General features: G+C 38.8%; 1 protein-coding gene across 3 annotated transcripts in view; it reads left to right on the top strand.

The window, feature by feature from the left end:
- Positions 1–15,746, top strand: part of LOC134542947 (phenoloxidase-activating factor 2-like) — a 76,162-nt gene continuing 60,416 nt past the window's right edge. The window contains exons 1-2 of one of the 3 annotated variants that reach the window (XM_063387588.1): positions 1–568; positions 684–6,399. Coding sequence is in view for 1 of the 3 variants with exons in the window: in XM_063387573.1 (XP_063243643.1) it covers positions 13,214–13,231 (18 nt within the window). In the remaining 2 variants the exon portion in view is untranslated. Of the gene's footprint in view, positions 6,400–13,069; positions 13,232–15,746 lie in introns of those variants that run through there. The other 2 variants (XM_063387581.1, XM_063387573.1) reach the window with 2 other exon arrangements.

Raw genomic sequence — 15,746 nt, 5'->3', positions numbered from 1 at the left:
CCATCAAGTGCCGCGATGGTCTCTGCGAGACTCCGACCTGCATGCCTACACCATCTATCGACGAAAGGACGAACCAGCTGAGAGCGAGAGCACACTACTGACCACCCTATCCCCTCCAGGAGAAACAGTCGACCTCACACTCAGTCGATAGGTCGCTGGAGCCCTTTTTTTTTTCTTTCGGAGCCCTTCGGAGCACTTCGGGGTTCCCGATCCCCTCCTCCAGAGGAACAGACGACGGGACTAAAGTTTAAGTTAGCGTCCCGGCGCCATTTTCAGGGATTTTGAGGGCAGCTCTCGTCCAGCGCGCATCTTTGCAACAGGTCGCAGTAACGACCAGCAGCTATCGTGATCCGCTTTCGGCAATAATGTAGTTGTTTCTGAGCCAGGCCATGTCGCCTAGATTTTTTTTTAGTTTTTCTTAGTAGCTGCCCAAATAGTCAAGTTTAACTTTAGTTTTCTTTGGTTTTCGCCATAGCTATTTCTTCTATGGCTACCGCGAGCTCCCGTGCCGCGCATCCCCGGATCACCCCCAGGGACAGCCACTATCTACTTCACCCTGCCAGCTAAGGTAAGCTGCACTTCGCCCCACACAAACCTGTTAGGTTGCCTTTTTTTTGGGCTTAACTTCGCCCGTCATAAACTGCCTGCTAACCAAGCTAATCCAGGTGGATTATTGGTTACAGGCAGGGTTCCAGAATCCCAGAGGGTTCCAGAATCCCAGAGTACTTCAAGGACCCCAGACCAGTTCAAGATGGCGGCCCAGTTCCGGCGCCATATTTTACACCTCAACATGTAACTCGTGAGCCTCTATAACGGAGTCTCCCTCCATCTTTCGGCACCCCTCAAAAAGAAGTGAAGAACAGTTTATAACTCCGCCAGTTTTAGGACGTTTTCCATATTATTATAAAATATTGTACTTTAAACACATATATTTGTTTGATGAGCCTGCGAGCTCAATGTTCCTAAACAGTTGAACATAGCATAGTATGAAATGGTGTTCCCCCCCCCCCCCGGCCCCTCTTTCTTCTTTCTTTTATTCGTTAGTTACTCAATGTAATGTATCAAAAATAAGAATCTGACATTGTTAGCAGTTTTGTTTGTAATGGCTGTAATGCCGTAAGATATTTTCTAATGTAAGAAACCTATCAATGACAAGATACTAAACTACTAATCAACAGTAAAAGCCTCTAATGAAACCAAACCATACGAGTGTTTTCATTTGCTGCTACTTGAAACCACAATCCACGTAACCTTTCCTACTGTCAGGGAGGTTAATTTTAAATTGTGTTTGTAAGTGGGCTGTGCCCCTCTGGCAAGTTCTTTTAGACAATTAGCCTGACGCTTCCACCGGACATTTATTATCAATAATTATGGTTTTGTTTTGAGCACAGCACCACGGTTACAAATTGGTAGCAGTTAGCATGGTTACGGTTACAATGTGGTAGCAGTTTGTGTGATATGGTTACTCTTAAATTGTTAACTGTATTTTGGTTTGATTTATGAGAATGCTTTAAATTTATTTGGTATAAATATTTTTTTTGTTTGTCACTAAGATTTTCTATATATAGTATTATTGTAAGTCCTAAAACTGGCACCCAATCTGATTCACCCAAAGTGAGTTAAATTAAAATTCTCTCGTATTTTACGTCCCGCTCTGACTGTGTTTGCGCGCGGTGAGACACCGCGCGGCCCCGTCGGTGCGACGGCCCTCAGGCATCGTGCCTTATCAGCGCGCGTGTCATTCTCCCTGTCATTCTCTTCACCCCTCCCCCTCACGCCTCACCGGCTGGAGGAGGTGAGGTCATGCCGTTGACCCCGTGTCCGGCAGCGTAAATAATGCGTTACAATCTAGTTTGTTCCTCACGGCCGACAGTGCCCTGAGTTTGTCTAAATTCCTCCTTTTATCTGTCTTTTTTTTTATAACACATCCGCCTGCAAACCAGGCAATCTTTGTGAAAAACAGATAATAGAAGTCCTTTCGGACATCGTGGTATTTTTTGTTTTGTCTCTCGGCGCCTTGCTCCACATGACAGGGCCGCCAACCGCGCGGAACTCTTCTCTACTCCACCCACGTAACACTTATTTTGTAAACAAACTACCCATGCTTTGTATGTCCTAATAATATTATTTTTATGTCACAAAACAAGCACTATAAATAATCTATACTGCATTAATTTTAGCAGCAAAGTATTTTCTTAATCTAAGGAAACGTAAAATATAACATAACATATTTATATAACTTATAATAATATAAAAAATACAAATAATATAATATAAACCTTTTGTTTTAGCTAATGTTAAGAAACTTCCATTGTTTACTATTTCTAAGTATCTTAAAATTAACGATTAAGTATTTTAATAATACATAAAATAAATCTAAAAAAGGGTCCATTCATTAAGTAACATAAAATAAGAATATGTTCATAAGTAATTTTAACAAGTACTCTAATCATATTGCATCGTTCACAAGCAAAGTGAATATACTTCGACGTACCATTTCATTGTGTCACCATACACACCCATGTGCCTAGCTTTTGTTTAGATTTATTTCGTGATCACCCAACGAGAGGTGCAATCACTCATGCCTTTAAGGAAAGGTTCCTGAATTAAATTGTTTATATACACGGGTTGAATCCCCAATACTTTTTACGCTAGCCATGAGGTGAGGAATTTATTGTAAGATAGAGTACTATACTTTTTTAACGTCGAGTTTTCTATGAGCAATTTACCAATTAATCTAAGAATGCAAGGTAAAGGATAAATAATATTTTTGTAATTATGAATTTTGAGTAAACAATTTATTAACTTTTATATTTTTTTGGATCGGTGTTAATTTCCTTTATAAGGTGGTGTACAGCTATGTATTTTAAACATCTAAATTTTTTCATTATCCATTTTTCATCCAAATTCGTTGATCTTTCGGGTTTCGAACCCGAACTAACTCAGGGGTGAAATTCCCTCGTAGGTCTCTCTGCTTCAGCCTGATGGTCTGATCAACCGTCAGAGCTTGAACATATTGAGCCTATGTGAGTTAATAAATGTAGGTATCCGGGACCGAGGTGTACTTCGCTTTTTAAGCAAGTATTAAATTCATCTATTTCGTCTGATCCATCGTCAGATTGTGCAGAGCTATGTCTCAATGCCTTCGACTTCTTATGGACAGCGAAACAATTATGTACAGGGGTTATATTCCCAATCTAGTTTGTAAGTTACGGGTTACCATACCCATTTACAGGGGTTACAATCCCCATTAGTCACTGAGTGCTCAAGGACGCATTTCCCTTGTTTCGGCCTCAGTGCTTTTCGGCCTCCCTCACAGCGCCCATTTTGGTGTTCCTACACGATATCCAATATCTGAGATCAACAGGATGAATTTCATTTCATTAATATAACAACGGCATAAATAGTTGTAAGCTTACAGGTACTTTAAGGTTAAGCTTTAAATTTAATTTTTTTTATTTATTAAATGATTTTAAGGATTTATTTTAAATAATTCAAACCAAGTTTAAATGGACTCTATTTAATTATTAATCTTGTCTTGGACTAAAGTGTTACAGTCAAAGGTCATGGAATTAATTCTGCTTTATTACAAGTAGTAGGGCAACAGACATATTTTTTTTATCTTTTCTTTTAGCTCATTAATAATAATAAAATCAATCATATTAAAATACGTATTCCCCAGAAATTAAGCAGCTACGAGGTGACTAGTCTCATTTTAATATTTAAGGTAATCACCGAGAGTAGTGAAATACTTTCAACCCCCAACGAGAGGTCCACTTAATTAATTTGGGTATGTTTGAGCATCCCGTTTCTAGACTAGCACAAGCTAGGTAATTTAAGATATTTTAATTTTTAATTTTTACATACGTAAGTTCAGTCTTTAACAAGCTACTTGACGTAAATAGTTTTAATTTTTTTTACTCAGAAATACCTCTCTGATATTTTTTGAATCTTCATGAATCTTGTTCCACGATTTCATATATTTAATTTCTGATTACGTTCCTTTTTTTTAATAACCATAATTCGTAAAGTAAGCAAGAATATGTTTGTAGTGTTTTTTTGTACTGATTTTGCGTTAATACTTGTACATGTTTATTTCTTTATTTTCCCTTGCACGTAAATGTGATGTACAGTGACGTACATAGAGTCTGAGCACTGAAGCTGTCACATCTAGCCATTTTTCTTTTTTCTTTTGCATTCTACCCCAAAGTTGGATTTCTTTTACATCGTTATCGATGAGATTGTTTATTTAAGTAAGAGCGACGTGACTTCCAGACGGCAAACTGGTTTCTTTTATGTGTTTTTCTAAAATAGGAGCTAGGTCAAGCTAGCCAACGAGCGGCGCAAAAGTTAGGGTCCTCTGAGCCAACGAGCCATGACCAAGGTCCTCTGAGTGAAATATCTCATGACCATTTTCGAGTGTTCTTTGGGTTACATTCCCACCACTCATCTTTGGACGGCCTATGTTCAAACCCCCTCTCAGGCAGTGCGAAGTCTATCAGCAGTCATGGAAGATCTAACCGCTCCATTATAATTTATCCCTTTTTGATTTATAATTGTTGGTTTATTGAATTTTACATTTCTTTAAATAATTTAAATTTGAGTGCGAAGAGTCGTTAATTTGTCGTTTTTTTCCAGAATACTTTAAATAATAAATATTAGTTAATAATAATAAACATCAGAGTGGTATGCGCTGAAATTTCTTAATTTGTCGAATATTTAATATTTTTAAATTCATTCTTTCCTACGGATTGTTGATCTGTTGAGGTTTTTCATCCCCAATCATTTAAAATTCCACCAAGGGAATTCCACCCTTAGGTCCTGTGTCACTCCGGGACTGAGGCTCTGTTTCGCCTTCGGGCAAGCAGCAAATTTGACTGTCTTCTCCATCGCCTGACTGTGCAGGGCTAAGTCCCAATGCCTTCGGCTTCTTATGGAAAGACTATTGTACAGGGGTTTACATGCCCACTTTCATTATTTTCAGGGGTACACAAATCCCCACCTTCATAACTGGCACCCGACTGACCAAGTTCCGGTTCCGGCCCAGTGTTTTAGGCCCGCCTCACAGAGCCCATATTTAGAGTTTTTGTCACGTGACACCATTCCCAACATCTGAGATCAACTTTCCTCATGACATCATTCACCGTTAAGGGTAATTTAAATAATTATATACACCTTCGATTTTATCAAAATATTTTTTTTATAAGTAGTAAGATACAGGCGAACCTGGTACTAGTTTTACTAAGAAGTGTAAGTTAATTTTTTTTCCCTATATGCTCCGCATTCAAGCGGGGGAGTATGTGCCGAATCAGTGCTACTTTAGGCACGATTTTTTTTATTTTTCTTAGTTTTACAAAATTTTAAATTTTTTTATAACTTTAATTTTACGCTTTCGCCCCATCCAAACTTGTTCGGTCAAGTGTACCGGCAGGTTACCTTGTTGAGCAGCATAGTGCTCTCACCACCGTTTCCCACCAAATTTGCTGGGTCTAGCCGACTACAGGACTATCATCAGCAACGGTATCCACTGGCCGTCGCGTTTCGTCACGAGTTTAGCGCTACGCGTGACGAAAGTAGCCGCCCTAAGCTTCCCATGGTCACCCCCACCCCTTCTCGGAGGTGTGCTGAAGTTTGCGGTCTCTAACACGTTTTGGTGTCCTTTTTTCAAGTTCCGCCGCACGTCCCGACGTCTGGCCGGCGAATTCTCCCAGGGCAGGTCATTCACCGGACATACCCCCCACCCCATCCTGGTCCACAGCGGTCATCGGCCAGCCGCGGCAATGTCCCCTCTCAAGGCCAAAATCCCCCCCCCCCCACTTGCAAAATGGCGGCCATCAAGTGCCGCGATGGTCTCTGCGAGACTCCGACCTGCATGCCTACACCATCTATCGACGAAAGGACGAACCAGCTGAGAGCGAGAGCACACTACTGACCACCCTATCCCCTCCAGGAGAAACAGTCGACCTCACACTCAGTCGATAGGTCGCTGGAGCCCTTTTTTTTTTCTTTCGGAGCCCTTCGGAGCACTTCGGGGTTCCCGATCCCCTCCTCCAGAGGAACAGACGACGGGACTAAAGTTTAAGTTAGCGTCCCGGCGCCATTTTCAGGGATTTTGAGGGCAGCTCTCGTCCAGCGCGCATCTTTGCAACAGGTCGCAGTAACGACCAGCAGCTATCGTGATCCGCTTTCGGCAATAATGTAGTTGTTTCTGAGCCAGGCCATGTCGCCTAGATTTTTTTTTAGTTTTTCTTAGTAGCTGCCCAAATAGTCAAGTTTAACTTTAGTTTTCTTTGGTTTTCGCCATAGCTATTTCTTCTATGGCTACCGCGAGCTCCCGTGCCGCGCATCCCCGGATCACCCCCAGGGACAGCCACTATCTACTTCACCCTGCCAGCTAAGGTAAGCTGCACTTCGCCCCACACAAACCTGTTAGGTTGCCTTTTTTTTGGGCTTAACTTCGCCCGTCATAAACTGCCTGCTAACCAAGCTAATCCAGGTGGATTATTGGTTACAGGCAGGGTTCCAGAATCCCAGAGGGTTCCAGAATCCCAGAGTACTTCAAGGACCCCAGACCAGTTCAAGATGGCGGCCCAGTTCCGGCGCCATATTTTACACCTCAACATGTAACTCGTGAGCCTCTATAACGGAGTCTCCCTCCATCTTTCGGCACCCCTCAAAAAGAAGTGAAGAACAGTTTATAACTCCGCCAGTTTTAGGACGTTTTCCATATTATTATAAAATATTGTACTTTAAACACATATATTTGTTTGATGAGCCTGCGAGCTCAATGTTCCTAAACAGTTGAACATAGCATAGTATGAAATGGTGTTCCCCCCCCCCCCCCCCCGGCCCCTCTTTCTTCTTTCTTTTATTCGTTAGTTACTCAATGTAATGTATCAAAAATAAGAATCTGACATTGTTAGCAGTTTTGTTTGTAATGGCTGTAATGCCGTAAGATATTTTCTAATGTAAGAAACCTATCAATGACAAGATACTAAACTACTAATCAACAGTAAAAGCCTCTAATGAAACCAAACCATACGAGTGTTTTCATTTGCTGCTACTTGAAACCACAATCCACGTAACCTTTCCTACTGTCAGGGAGGTTAATTTTAAATTGTGTTTGTAAGTGGGCTGTGCCCCTCTGGCAAGTTCTTTTAGATAATTAGCCTGACGCTTCCACCGGACATTTATTATCAATAATTATGGTTTTGTTTTGAGCACAGCACCACGGTTACAATGTAATTTTTCATTGTTTGAGTTATAATTTTATAAATTTGTTTTAAGGAGTTATAATAATATCAAAAGTAATGGTATGTTGTTGTTGTGTTAAAAAGATATTGCAATACTCATGGTCAGGTTAATTTGTTGCATTTGTTTACACTTTGTTGATTTGTTATAGTATCTCTTTTGTTTCAATTGACACTTGTGTACTTTTTGATTTAATTTTTTATAAATTCAATCAAAAAGTAGAGGAAAAGCTGAGTAATATTAGAGGGAATGGACAGGGTAACATTAGAAGTTGTTTCTTTGGGATGAAATATAGGAAAATTTTGTGTCAACAGTTTTGAAGTGATAGTGTTGTCAATGTTTTGTTGGTGCAGATATGAGGAGTGGAGATATTGGTGAATTTGTGAGTTAAAGTGGTTATTTCATGGGATTTGAGGAGTTTATCATAAGCAGCAGAGAATTAGAGTAACAACGGTTTTTAAGGGATTTTAAAGGAAATAATTTGTTTTGAGGTTATTTGTCGTCGTCGAAGTTGAAGTTTTTGTATTTGTCGTCGTTTAAGGTGGTCGTGGAGACGTAATTCCTGGAGTTGAAGTTTTTATCGTCGTTAAGGTGGTCATGGAGACGTAATTCCTGGAGTTGAAGATTTGTTGTCGTCGTCGAGGTTACTGCCGAGGTGTAAGTTTTTTAAGATGTTGAAGTTTTTGTGTTTATTCATCGTCGTTGAGGTAGTCATAGAGACGTAATTCCTGGAGTTTAAGTAAGTTGTTCAGAGTTTTTTTGCTGTTATTGAGGATTCTTCGTTGACCAGGGGGTGTCTGCTTGAAGCTTGTAGAGAAACCAGTTTCAAAGTTATTTGTATTTTGCACTGATGAGAGGGAGATAACCGTTTGTGAAGAGTTGTTGACCCTTTGTAGTAAGAGAGATGTTTTCAAATTTTTGGCTTTTTGACAAGGAATTAACATTGCAATATTTAAGAAACAGTTTTTTGAATTTATATATAAACAAATGCTTCAATGTTTGACTTATATTGTTTGCGTTTTAAAGATTTGTAATAATATGAAAAGTCGTGGTTTGCTATTATTGTGTCAAGATTTGCATTTCTAATGTTGATGTTAATTTGTTACATTTGTTTACACTTTTGTTATGGTATGTTATTTCTTTTGTTTCAACAATTTACACTTTTGTACTTTTTGATTTAATTTTGCAAATTCAATCAAAAAGTAGGGGGGGTTATGTAGCATTGCAAAATGGGTCATAATAATATTAAGAATAAGTTTGAGGTGAAGGATAATTTTTTTTTGTTGATATGGAAAACAGTTCAGATATGTTAAGAATTGTTATTAATTACTTTGGTTAAATTTCATGGAAAGCCTTAAAATACTTATTTCCTTGAGATACTTAATTATTAATTTGAGGGTTAACTCTAATTCATAATAATTAATGTTGACATTTGATAATTAATGTCAGTAATTAAAGCAGTATAGATTATAATTTTACAGGACATCATTTTTAAACAAAAGTTTTTATATGAATTTCAACTTTGTTTACTAAATTTTTAACATTGTATTTGAATTTTTTGGGTAATTTTATATTCTATTGGATATTGCTAGTGTAATATTTTGAGAATAGTCTGGAAGGTACAGAAGGAAGAGCGGACAGGCGCGACACTCTGGCGCCAGAAAGCTATTTTTCACTTTGTAAATGCGTGTTTGGGATTTACGCGTCACGTTGTACGCACAGCTGTAGCGACCGTCTGGAAGGGTCTCTGGAGGCTACCACTAGCCAGCCAACCAGGGCGAGTCCTGGCGTGGTGTGATGCGCTCGGCCGAAATTCCTTATTTGGGCATGTTGATGAATACTGTACTGTGATTGGTCGGTTGGCCCACGGGGTTGCTTCCCTTGTCTTCACCTATACAAGGGAGGTAATCTCGTCTACCAACTCAGTTGTCGTTCGATTGTCGTCCAGTCCGGTCGCGTCGTCGGCAACTCGCACAATATTATGGAGTTGCACTAAGGGACAATTTAACGCCTAGGGGCTGGGGCCAGGCCGTAATTTTTTAAACTAAGTTCATTTTTTTTCCGGAATAATGTATTAGAAATTTAGGCCCTAGGCGTCGGCAACGGCCCAACTTCGCGGGACTTCGGTCAGTGCGCGACCGTACCTTGAGTTACATCGCTAACCAAGGGACAGTAATAAATTCTATTTTTTTGTGAGCGACAAGACTTAACGACCATCAACAGAAAAATGTCTGGTATGGTATGTATTTGGACCTCATCCTATCAAAATTCAAAGACGTCGTTAAAATTTGAATAAGTAAAGACAAAAACTGTACAAGTAACGAAGTTTTTCTAATTAAATTCATTTGTAAAATTGTGTATTGAAGCCATGTAACGATGAGAAAAAACATTTTTTTTAAAGAAATAAACAAAGATAATTTAATAAACTCTTTTATTTCCAAATAAAGCAGAACCTCAGGAACATTGTTTGTTTTGTATTGTTACGTTTCTATGTGTGGTTAGCCGGGCAAAAACATACAACGTAACAGAGAGGACTGTTTTTAGTCAGTAAAAATCTGACACTACCAACAATCCCACCTGTTGGTGTCTTTTGAAGATTTTTAAACCTCTCTCCCAAAAAAAAAAAAAAACTACTACTACTAATACTACTACTACTACTACTACTACTACTACTACTACCTATGTAAAGAGTTTTATTCCATTAATCTAAAATTTTAGTAGCTACAGACCAATTACTCTCGCTGTGTCTTCAAGAATGGAATTAATGTTTAAATGGTTTCCTTATTTTGTGTCTGGAGTGTTCTAGTACCTTCGGCGCCACTTCAAAGACAATTTATTGGCTGCTGTAATCACTAATGTGTCACATTCAATGGTGATGACCATGTGCTCAACCTCAACCCACACTGTTACCCCAAGAGCCCACTAGGATTTTCCCATATAGAAAACATGGTGGGCATTTCCTTGAACTGATGGATTTCTCTGGAAACTCCTACTACCCGCACAAATGCATTCCAACAATGCTATATCTCACCATTTGATCCGTCATCCTTCTCCAATGACCTCAATGAACATGGTGTTAACCAATAAATTGTTCAAGGTGTACATGGGAAAACATTACTCGAATTCGGGATGACGTGGATTTCGAATCTCAGTCCATCGTTCATTTCTGTTTTCATGGCTTCCCGAAATACTAACAAACAAATGTGCTGGGATACTTGCTTACAATGGGCCATGGCTCATTTATTCTTCTACCCCCCCCCCCCCCTTCTCACCCGCCTTTATTATGAATTTGTTAACAATCGCTCAAAACCGAAATAAAAAAATAATCTTAAATTTCAATTCTGTTTTATTTAAAGCTGGAACTGAATCCTTTGACTATAACTGCAAATTTGGTTAATGTTGGAGAATAAACATGTTCATTTCTGTTCAACTATCAAAGAGTATATAGGCCCACATTAGTATTGTTTAGTTTATGTGGCATTTCAACTCATTTCAAGAGGTGGAAACAGATCCAGAAAAGTGGACATCCAAGAGAATGTATTCCAAACAAAGTGGCGGTTTGGGGTTTGGCGATGGTCCCTCGGGCTCCTGCACACATACGACCCAGCACCTTGAATGAATTATTATTACTCAATGCCACCGGAATGATCAACATCTATAGGGTGCCTATCAAAAAAAGTTTGATAGTGGGTATTTTGGGCGCATGTAAGGAGATATACCAAATCTTAAGTTTGTTACAATGTATAATCATGTTATGTAGAATCAAAGCAAGAATTTGTAATAAACAGTGAACAATTGGCCATGGGTTACTGTCAGTAGGTAAAAATTAATATTTTAACAAATTAATTTACAATTTATGTGCATAATTGTGAGATCATAATTGTGAAGAGCCCAGTGAATGAACTATCTTCTGGTACCTGGCAAGGGCCTCTGTAAGCCATCGATAACAGCTCTATGAATAGCTAGTGTTAGAGCATGATTTATTCTTTCTTGCATAGGAAAATATATGAATAATCAAATGCCTACGATGTAACTTCTGACAACTGTTCATGGCTCACCCATGTTGACCAGACTACCTTTGGCAAGCAGTGAGAATTGATTGCAGCTTTACATTACCCTTAACACATAACATAAAAGATCAACTAGCTACTTAAGTTTTCTCCATCTCCACGAGCCTCTTATCTCACACAAAAGCAACTCTGTAGTGTACACAGCTTTAAACTAACCTGTGCGCATAAAGGAAACCAAAAATCCAAACAGCAACTTGCTTCTGTGTGTAATGATCGAAACTTTTTAGGTGCAATCTTTAAACCCTAGAGCTGTGCCACGAATCAGTAACCTTGTGGCACAATTCGAGGTTTTACCTTAATTTTTTTTTAAATCTGATTCACCCAGCTAATTTAAATTTCTTTCCTTACTTTTCTCTTCATCTTAGACTTTGCTGGACTGGTTTCCGTTTGTGTTCCTAGTGTTTCTGGCACATGATGTAGCAGTCACTTGTTAGGTTAGGTCAGGTCAGGCACCATCATCTACTAAACATGGGTGCAACCACTTTTTTTTTAAATTTCATTTATATCCACTTCCTTCCCTGTCCTACTGGCCAATCGGATGAGTTTTTCTCCTCCCAACCTTTGTTAAGAGCTCTGCCCTCTTTTTTTCAGCTCCGATGGTCGTTCTGGCCCCTTTAATTATGTGGACTACCCCTTGTCCGTAGAGAGTCGTCCAAACTTCTGGGCTCTCGCGACTTGTCTCTGTCGGTCCGGGGCCAAATTATCTAACAATCTGGGTGATACTAGGATGTAGTCGCCCCCAGATTCAGGATAGTTTTCTCTGTACGAGGAGTGCTATCTGAAATCATGTATTATGGTAGAAACTTTAGTTTGGGTTGCTAGTTGCTAGACGTGTTTCTTCCGCCAAAAACCAATATTGTAAATATTTTAAAACCATAAATTACGGTTTTGTCACTTGTTATATGGAATAATGAAACATGTAAAAGTAATCATATTTACCCAAAATAATCCCAGCCGGGCATTTAAGCGTTTGGTATTTATTGTCTAAAAACCTCAAATTTATTTGTGCTTTTTAATTATTATTAAGTCATAACAAAATGTTTTATTTTTATTTAATTGTCTACCAAAACAAGAATGATAACTAGAATAAAATAGCAACTCAGTAACCAGCGAACTTATTGTTTATTTTTGTTAGTTATACTTAACTATCCACATTAACACGCATTTCCTGCTGTGTTTGTGCTAATAATAAAATTTTATGTGCTCACCCTCATGTTCACCTCTGTATTAGTAATTTTAGTCATTCCTTGCCTCACCCACTTCCAGGTTTTTTTTTCTTTTGCTATAGTGCCATTCTAGGGTACCTAAGAGAACACGAGGGGGAGGGTACACAGGGTGAAAGATGGGAACCTTGGTCGCTGATAATATAGACACTGCAGTGAATAGTGTACACAAAATTTAATTTTTGTGGGTTTTGATGGGGGGAGGGGGGGGGAGTTATGGATAGAACCACTTTGTTCAGATTTCTTTCATTTTGTTTGGCGTGATAGATTGTTGTAGATTTTTAGGTATTGGGCCTCCACCCCCCCCCCCCCCCCTTTTTGTGTAGTACACCCTTGTCTGCAGTGTGAAGAGGCGGCGACGGAGAGAACACGTGAATGATATCAATCAGGGTGGGCGCTAGACTGCAGGGCCCTGGGTGTCAGTAAGCCATGTCTGCGAGTGGACTGCGGCGAGAAGAAAGCGGGATGCCGCCTGTCGTGGCGTGGGCGGAGGTCTCCCACACCGGGGCGCGTCTCCTGGGAGGCACGCACGCCCCGCGGGCCGGGAGAAAGTGCCGCGGTGCACGCCGGGAGACGGGCAGGCCTCGCGGCATCCTGCAGGCAGTGTTGCGGAGGCGGTGGCCCTGTGTGGATGTAAGTGGGCGTACGCACAGCTCAGACGAACTTCACATGGAGCTGCTGGTTCAGGTAACAGTGGCGGTCGCGGTGTTGTGTGCGGCGAGTTTGATTAGCTGTTAACTCGTCCGTACTGAACCTTTCGACGTTTTATCTCCACGGCGGTGCATGTACCTGACGTTTTTACTATATGCGCCGTAGGTCCGCAATATTTATTTCAGCTAATTTTGTAGACACGTATTTGCATGTGTGCCACATACGTCTCTGAACATCGCCCTGGCCTTAGAATCTTTGTTGTGCGTAAAAGTGCAGCGATATTGCTGACCCCGAAGGTTTCCACAGCCTATTCCCACGTTCTTATTTCAACTCATTTTTCCTTTTCTCGTGCCTCTTAACCTTGATTTCGGCGGTTGAACGTATTTTCCTGCCTTACACGTTTTAGTTGAAAGTTTTTTTTCTATTAAGTTGGCTTGGTTATTAAATCGTATTTTCCCGGGAATGTCTACTCTGACGCTTATAATGCCTAGTTGTATGCTATTTACTGTGTTTTAATGTATACAGTGAGATCTAAATTTATTTATACATTACAGCATAGTTTTTATGCATCTTATTTAGTATTCTCTTGTCTATACTTATACTGTCTTACAGGCGATTGTGTTTCGTCTTGAAGTGACAGGTCTGACTCGCGCTTTGAACGTCGCGAGTTCACTTGCATTATGATTTTTTTTTTTTTTTTTTTTTGTGAAATCTTCTATAGGAAGGTTTGGATAGGGAGTAAATTCATGTAAGTCGTCGACATGGTCACGTGACGTGCTAATTTTTTATATTTCAAGGATAAAACTTAATTTATTCTATTTTTAAAGATTCAAGTTTTTAATTTTATCTTTATTTTCCAAGGAAATTTTAATGTTATTGTGTGATACATATTGTGAGTATTGGATATTTTTTAGTAGGTAGTTAAGTTGAGTTTATGTTTTTTCTTTTGTTTATTTAGTTACGATGTGAATTTCTTCTAATGTCAGGTTATTGATTTATTAGAGATAATGTTGATTATTTGTAGATTTAAGTTAATATTTTTTTATTCTTTCAATAAAAAAACTTCATTTCTTCTATTTTTTAAGTTGTTATTGGTAGGGGCAAAACTGTGGGTTCGCGTCACCGACATGCTAGTGATACCTATAATACCAAAATCATTTTCTTGCGTACATTTGACGTAGAAATGATTTCATTTTACACATTTAAAAACAAAATTTTAAGTTTTCACTTCTGTCGACAGTCCCCATGACTGACTTATAGTTTTTTAAACTCTCGCCTTACTTAATCGTAATATTTTTCCGGTTTTTAGGGGTTGATAATGTTTCCTGCCTAAACGCTGCGCAGCCGGTTTACCGGACACAGCTTGTAAATAATAAGTTCCGCTCCCGCGAGGATGGGAACCACCATCTTGTCATCTCAGTAACTGGCATTCCTTTTAGGACTTCTCAGCGGGACAGAGCTCGTTATATTTTTGTGTACTTATCAGGATAGGAAGGGTTTCATCGTGTATGAATGACGAGAATAGAAAACCAACCATAGAACTGAACGACTTGACAAGAGTTCTATGGGGTTTGTTTTGTCGGTTAGATATGTTCATTAAGGAGTTGCCTCCTATTTCAGGTCAAGATTTTATATTTACAGTAATTACAGATAAACGTGTAGACTTTTTCAATTTTTTAACTTTCACGAAATGAAAAACACATACAGCGCATACTTTTTCCATAATTAGCTGCCTAAGTTACATTTTTAACGTTTTTGGGTTGTACAAATAAGGAGAATTTAATTTATTGAAACAATGAAACTTTTTAGTTTTAACTGCAATGCCACTGGCTACTTCTAGAAATGGTTTTAATTATTTCAGAAAATATTAGTTAATTTTACCTGGCATTTCAAAATTCTTATATTTGTTACGATTTTGACAGCCAAGAAACATGAAATGAGTTTTTGTGATAGAAATGCAAACCATATCATGAAGTAGCTAGTGGCATTGCAGTTAAACCTAAAAAGTTTTATTTTTTCAATAAATTAAATTCTCCTTATTTGAACAACCCAAAAACGTTAAAAATGTAACTTTGGCAGCTAATTATGCAAAAAGTATTTGCAGTGTAAAATTTTAATTTAGTGAAAGTTTAATCAAATGAAAAAGTCTAAAAGTTGGTCAGTGATTAATATAAATATAAAATCATGACTTGAAATGGGAGGTACGCCCTTAAAGAGACCTCCTTGTACGTAAATAGTCAATGCAGTGTAGAGTTTATGAAAAATATTAGGCTGTTAAATTATTAAAATCACATAAGATAGGCCTCTATAATAACCAAATCTTATAACGAAATAATGTCAATGATTTTCTTTTAAAAATGCATAATATCAAGGGCGTAGGAACCGGGGGGGACAGGGGGGACGTGTCCCCCTGAACTTTTTGGGTGGAGGGTACTGTCCCTCCCCCCAACTTTCTAGACCGTGATATTTTTATTTTATAATATTATTCTGCCCAACTTTATTTGTAATTTCTTCACTCTCAAATTTTTTCTTAAGGAAACAATAATAATTT

Source organism: Bacillus rossius, chromosome 1, assembly GCF_032445375.1.
Source record: "Bacillus rossius redtenbacheri isolate Brsri chromosome 1, Brsri_v3, whole genome shotgun sequence".
Classification (NCBI taxonomy): domain Eukaryota; kingdom Metazoa; phylum Arthropoda; class Insecta; order Phasmatodea; family Bacillidae; genus Bacillus; species Bacillus rossius.
The sequence above is the reverse complement of the archived record's forward strand: the minus strand, read 5'-3'. Positions and strand labels throughout refer to the sequence as shown.